Source organism: Nicotiana tomentosiformis, chromosome 8 (assembly GCF_000390325.3).
Source record: "Nicotiana tomentosiformis chromosome 8, ASM39032v3, whole genome shotgun sequence".
Taxonomy (NCBI): Eukaryota; Viridiplantae; Streptophyta; class Magnoliopsida; order Solanales; family Solanaceae; genus Nicotiana; species Nicotiana tomentosiformis.
In genome coordinates this window covers 87,592,572-87,598,125 of record NC_090819.1, presented here as the reverse complement: position 1 = coordinate 87,598,125, position 5,554 = coordinate 87,592,572, and the positions used below count along the sequence as shown (strand labels likewise).

The 5,554-nt window shown below is 34.0% G+C and overlaps 1 protein-coding gene across 1 annotated transcript; it reads right to left on the bottom strand.

Moving 5' to 3' along the window:
• Positions 1 to 1,995: 1,995 nt before the first annotated feature.
• On the bottom strand, positions 1,996 to 5,339 carry LOC104086608 (uncharacterized). Its single transcript, XM_018767513.3, has 9 exons — positions 5,174 to 5,339; positions 4,919 to 5,033; positions 4,184 to 4,220; positions 4,014 to 4,083; positions 3,739 to 3,843; positions 3,491 to 3,641; positions 3,318 to 3,400; positions 2,363 to 2,456; positions 1,996 to 2,268 (listed from the first exon to the last, which is right to left on the bottom strand). Exons 1-9 carry the CDS (start codon positions 5,202 to 5,204, stop codon positions 2,187 to 2,189), a joined length of 768 nt encoding a protein of 255 aa, XP_018623029.1. The 5' UTR covers positions 5,205 to 5,339; the 3' UTR covers positions 1,996 to 2,186.
• Between the last annotated feature and the right edge of the window lie 215 nt (positions 5,340 to 5,554).

Here is a 5,554-nt window from a genome sequence, read left to right as displayed (position 1 = left end):
AGAACATGATTCCATTTATACGAATATATGGTATTGTCTCAAAATTAATTCATTCAAATAAACATGACAGATTAATTACCATTACTGATCTTCGTTTGGTTTGTATTTAAATCTTGTTGAGTTAAATTATTAGTTAATGCAGCTCTTTGGTTGGTAGTAATTGATTGATAACATTTGGTAATATGTCATCCAGCTGGTAAGTTTGGGGCTAAATTTTTTGAGTAGGCATATTCTTTGATTTGTCTTTAGATCTTGTTGAGTTAAAGTTGCAGTTGTTAAGTAATTGGTTAATAACAATCTACGCTAATTGGTTTTTTGGCAAAGCAACATATTGTGATCATGACGTGATTGTAGGTTTGTTCATTAAGCTAATTAATCAGTTTTCTTCTTGTCCAACCAACAAGTGCATTAAAGAAGAAAATCAAGCATCGTGCACGCTGCATTCACGCCTTTTAGAATACCACTTATTATGGTAGAGGATAACAAAATAGCTAAGAAGAATATTCCACTTAACATGTATTGCGGTGTCAACTATCAATTATTAAATTTATAATTCTATTGTTTTATGTTTATTTTAGACCCACTTTTAGCATAAAAGATTCTGTTACACGATTAGAAAAGATCGTTTTTTGTATTTAAGTCGTAATTCCAGTCAGTATACATTATCCACTGATTTTTTTTTTATATATATATATATATATATATATATATATATATATATATATATATATATTCGCCGATTATTTTTAATTTAAGCCGATGGGTGGCCGCTATTTGATTAGTTCTTCTTTTCCTTTCTCCTAAAGCCGATTATTGTGTTTCATGAGGTGGTGGTTCTGTGCATTCATTTACTGGTGTAAAACAATGAAGAATTAACCCAAATAACTGTAATCTCTTAAACTAGAAATAGTCGGCGTATGTATAATATATGTATAATTTATGTATTATATGTTACATACCAAAATTGTATTAATTATGTGAAATTTACAAATAGCCGATACACATATTGTACATGAATTATACATGTGTTATACATTAATTCTTCAAATTAATTTTGCTTATACTGCCAACTAGGGGTGTACATGGATCGGGTTGGTTCGGTTTTTATCAAAAGCAAACCAAACCAACTATATCAGTTTGGATTGGTTCGATTTTGGCGGATTTTTCGGGTTTTTCGGATTTTTTTTGGTTACTTAAATATTATTTCGATCTTACTTTGTTAAATTTTTGATAAGTAAATATATGTTTAGTAAAAAATTTAAAAATTGACAAGCATATTATCTATTGAATATTTTAGTCGTATGACAATAACTTTTCGTTGATACACTTTCAAGGTTAACCGAATTTAGTAATTAAACATAAAAATCAATATGATACCTAAATAATAATAACCACTTTAAATTCGAAAAAGATATAAAAATTTAATAGATCTTGACATATGAATATGGAAGAAGAAAGAGATTGACACATTTCAGCAACACTTGATAAGAAAGTGATCATGCAACTCATTATTTAAGGTTAATAAATATAGAACACTTCATATTTTATTAAATATTATATCCCGTAAGAAAATTCCAAATATTTCTAGACATTTTTAAAAATAAATTTATGTAAAATCTTAAAAGTATATATAAAAATTATGTCGGTTTGGTTCGTGTGTTTTTACTCAATACCAAACCAAATCAAACCGGGTTTTTTAATCGGTTTGGTTTGACTTTTCGGTTTGGTAGCAACAACAGCTAATCTCTAATTGTTATTTCAAAATTTTGAAACTATATCTATGGTCAGATTTCTCTGAATTCTTAACATGAAATAGTTTCGCCAATTGTATTTTTGTAAAGCAATTGATGAACACTTGACTTCCTAGAAAGATTCGGTTTCTCTTTCATTCACCCTAGTGGCCACCAATCGTCCACACTAGAAGGGGTTTCAAGAAATTTCATTTTAGTTACTACACAAGTATACACTGATTTCCTTGCCCTCTCAAGAAAAAAAAATCAAAATTGTAAGAACTTGCATAGCCACAATTGATTTATTTTTTACCAATACAACAGACTAATAGACAATAATAGGATGCACAATAATGAAAGTATACCATGAACCACTCTCCCTAGGCTAGCTGTTCATATACTATGGCTGTTATTTTTCGTGTATATCGCGTATACCATAGCTTCAGTAACAATTTTTCATGTCCCCCCAAGACTCAAATTTGCAGCCAGCCAGCGACAAACTTCATCAGTCTCTTCAGGAATTGTGTAGTGACCAAGCCTGTTGAAGGAAGAATGAACACTTGAAGAAAAATCTTGACAAAATATGAACTTTACCGTGTAAAAAAAGAACAAAGCCGGAAATGTATAGGTACCCCTGATAATTCCTAAATGTTAGATTCTGAAAGCCGGATGAGCTTAAAATTCTTGCAGATTTTTCTCCATGTTGATATGCCACAACATCATCACCTGAAACAAGAACCATTGTGTATTCCGTTAAGGTTCATATTTTAACTTCATTTTCAATGGCATAAGGATAGTACAACAGCAAGAGTGCAAGTTTCCTGTTGACAACTATGTCCAATCAATTATAAAAATTACAGCTATGTGGAATACCAAGGACCTTAATATATACCCTATTATCTTTCCCAGCCTTCAAACAGTGCTTTCTTTTTTTTTAATCTAAACAAATTTGGTCACTTTTACATCCTGTCAACCAACCTTTCCACATTCTGAGATTTATCTAAAGAGAACCAAAAATTATCAAGATGTTATCCCACAGGAGGTCCTGTATTAGCATTTCCTTATACAACATGCGATTATGTGACTGTTGTATTTAAGGACCTTAAGATGTCTAGAGGTCTGCTCAATAGGGCATCACTAAGAGTAATGCTGGTATTCCTTATGGTCGTAGGAAGATGCGGAGCTAGGATTTGAAGTGTGTGAGTTCTAAATTTTAAAATAAAAACTGCTTTCAGCGGGAGTCGAACCCCCATCTTTCCCAACGAACCCACAGACCTTACCATTGAACCAAAACCCCTTTTGTTATTGGGTTCGGCAGTATATATTTATATAGATTTAGTAAATATTTCAATACAAATACAGGGTTCCGGAAAAAGTCACTGGGTTCGCCCGAACCCGCACCCACTACTGTAGCTCCGCCCCTGGTACTCGTAGTATTGGAATCTGATCAGACAACCAACAAATGGCGGAATTTACATGAGTAACACCCTGACAGGTCCTTCATATATTTGCATTCTGAAAAGTTAATAAGTGAAGGTTTGCTGAACTTTAAGACTCCGATATTTTGAAAGCTTGCTATAAAAGTACCAGTGCCATGACACAGCAAAATTGGCAAGGCTGCTGCACGTCTTCCAGCATCATTCATTCCTTGCATTCGGTTCCTTAATGTCCTGGAAAGAAAACAGCTTAATACAGCTATTAAGCGGAACAAATTCCACGGGAACTAAAGCTGCAGATATGTCTAAGCAAAGAAGTTCTACCTTGAACAAGGAAGCCAGCCACTAAGGCCAACAACTGCACTCAGGTTCAGTGGATAAGGACTTCCATTACCATATTGCTTGAATGCATGGCACGTGGCTGAATAAAGAGCAGCTGCAGATCCCATACTGAATCCTCCAACACATAATTTAACTGAAGATGAAAGAAGGAGTTATGTACAGGTATGCAATGATGAACTGCCAAATCAGATATCAAATATTTGTTCTAAAAAGCTGAAAGAGAAATATACCGTCAGATGGTTCTGTTGATAAGAGATTTGCAATATGTGCCGCAGAAAAATCTAAGCCATCCAAATCATCAGGAGCATCTTCTGAAATATCTCCTACGTCAAACCCTATAATGATTCAAGTTAATAAATCCTCTGTGGTTTATCTTTATCAGTAAATATGCAAAAGCTAATGAACAGTGAGAATAAAGCATTGCTAAGTAAGCATACAACAATATAGAATATATATGCTTATGAACAAACAGAAAAACTACAATGGTGCTGAAATCAAGGCTTACAAGCAGTGCAGGGAAAACCACCAAAGGCAGCAACAGGACGAGTAGGAGCAGTTGGGCAAATCCATTTGACCTGGAGCCCATTTAGAAAAGGTAAGATACCGACAAGTCACTACAAATCTCGATCTTATTAGAGAAATCACACTGCATAAATAATATGATCACATCCTTACATTAGGAAGTGGAAGGCTTTCAAAAAGCTGGGACCAACTGCAAAACATATAAGAGAGAAGAATTAGCAGCAGTTTCTGGTAGCTAATTAAGCAAGATAATACAAGTTGGATATAAATATGCAACATATAAGAGCTGACAACTTTGTGCATGAAAATGTGAAGAAACAACTTGGAGACTAGTGATGCATTTAGCCCAGGGACCACAAAGAATCTGGAGAACCAATTATATGAAGAGGTTTATGGAAAGGGACAAATTAGACTACATTCTTTAATTTGAAAGCTTATGGGCCTAATCTTAGTCTTAGTGATACCAAATTAGCCACTGACATCATGAATAATTAACTCTATTTTGTTTTGTTTTGTTTAATTGGTTTATAGGACAAATCAGGAAGTGAACAAGTGGTCCCTGGTTCAATATCTGGCAGCCTGATCCCTAAGTATCAAGTAAATGATCCAAAGAGACAATGACTTATTCCTATCTTACTCAGGCTTTATTATATTTGGACAGAATAGAGGTAAACGAAAGAAATGTGTAATACAGGTTACAGTAGAGCCAGATAGTGCAGGCACAGAAAACACTATGTAACAACTGAAACATGATGTTAATCATAACTTTAAAAAAAAACTAATTCATATATCAATTAACAATTTTTGTGACAATCTTTTATGGCTGCTTTACTGTTCTCAAAGGCGTCACCTTAAGAGCACAATTAATTCTAATAATAAAAATAGTACCTTGAACCCTTATCACCTAAACCATGTAGCCAAACAATAGTTGCCTCATGCTTTCCTTTGGGCCTAACAACATGAGTCCTTCCAAATTCAAACGATGTTCGACTTGTTCTGCTACCTAAAAGCATTGCAACGTCAACATATTTTAATCACTCGGCTAACTTGTCCTGTTTTGCTAGAGCATAGTACTTAAATAGTAATCAGATTTTAGAGAAAATCTCATTTCCTATGTGCACTGTAAAATGAAAATTAACCCACCAGAACCTGCTGTAGAGCCACTGACGCTCATTGCTATATCCAAAGAATGTCAAATTTTTAGAATTACTCTTTGCACCTATTGAAAAGTGTTCCTGCAATACAATGCCAATAATCAACATTAAGCACACCTCTATTTATACACCACTCCACAAAGGGTGAAAATGGAATACAAGTCATGAATCTTTCCTATATGAGACATAGCTTACACCAGTTACACTTTGTCTGAGTTTACCTACAATTGAGATTTGGTCCCACTGAAAGGATGTCAAAAGGAGGGGGGGGGGGGGCAAAAAAGCAATTAACTTTATGAGCAAAGAATCTATGCAGAAATCAAAGAACACAATATGAATAAATGAACTGCTACTCATTTGGCATTATAAT

What these genes read in the sequence shown, in the direction of transcription:
- LOC104086608 (XM_018767513.3), bottom strand. Translation starts at nt 5,204, where the DNA reads ATGAGCGTCAGTGGCTCTACAGCAGGTTCTG. An exon ending in AAAGCCTTCCACTTCCTAAT is followed by an intron (nt 4,084 to 4,183) that starts GTAAGGATGTGA and finishes AATGGGCTCCAG; the next exon opens with GTCAAATGGATTTGCCCAAC. An exon ending in TGGTTTTCCCTGCACTGCTT is followed by an intron (nt 3,844 to 4,013) that starts GTAAGCCTTGAT and finishes GAATCATTATAG; the next exon opens with GGTTTGACGTAGGAGATATT.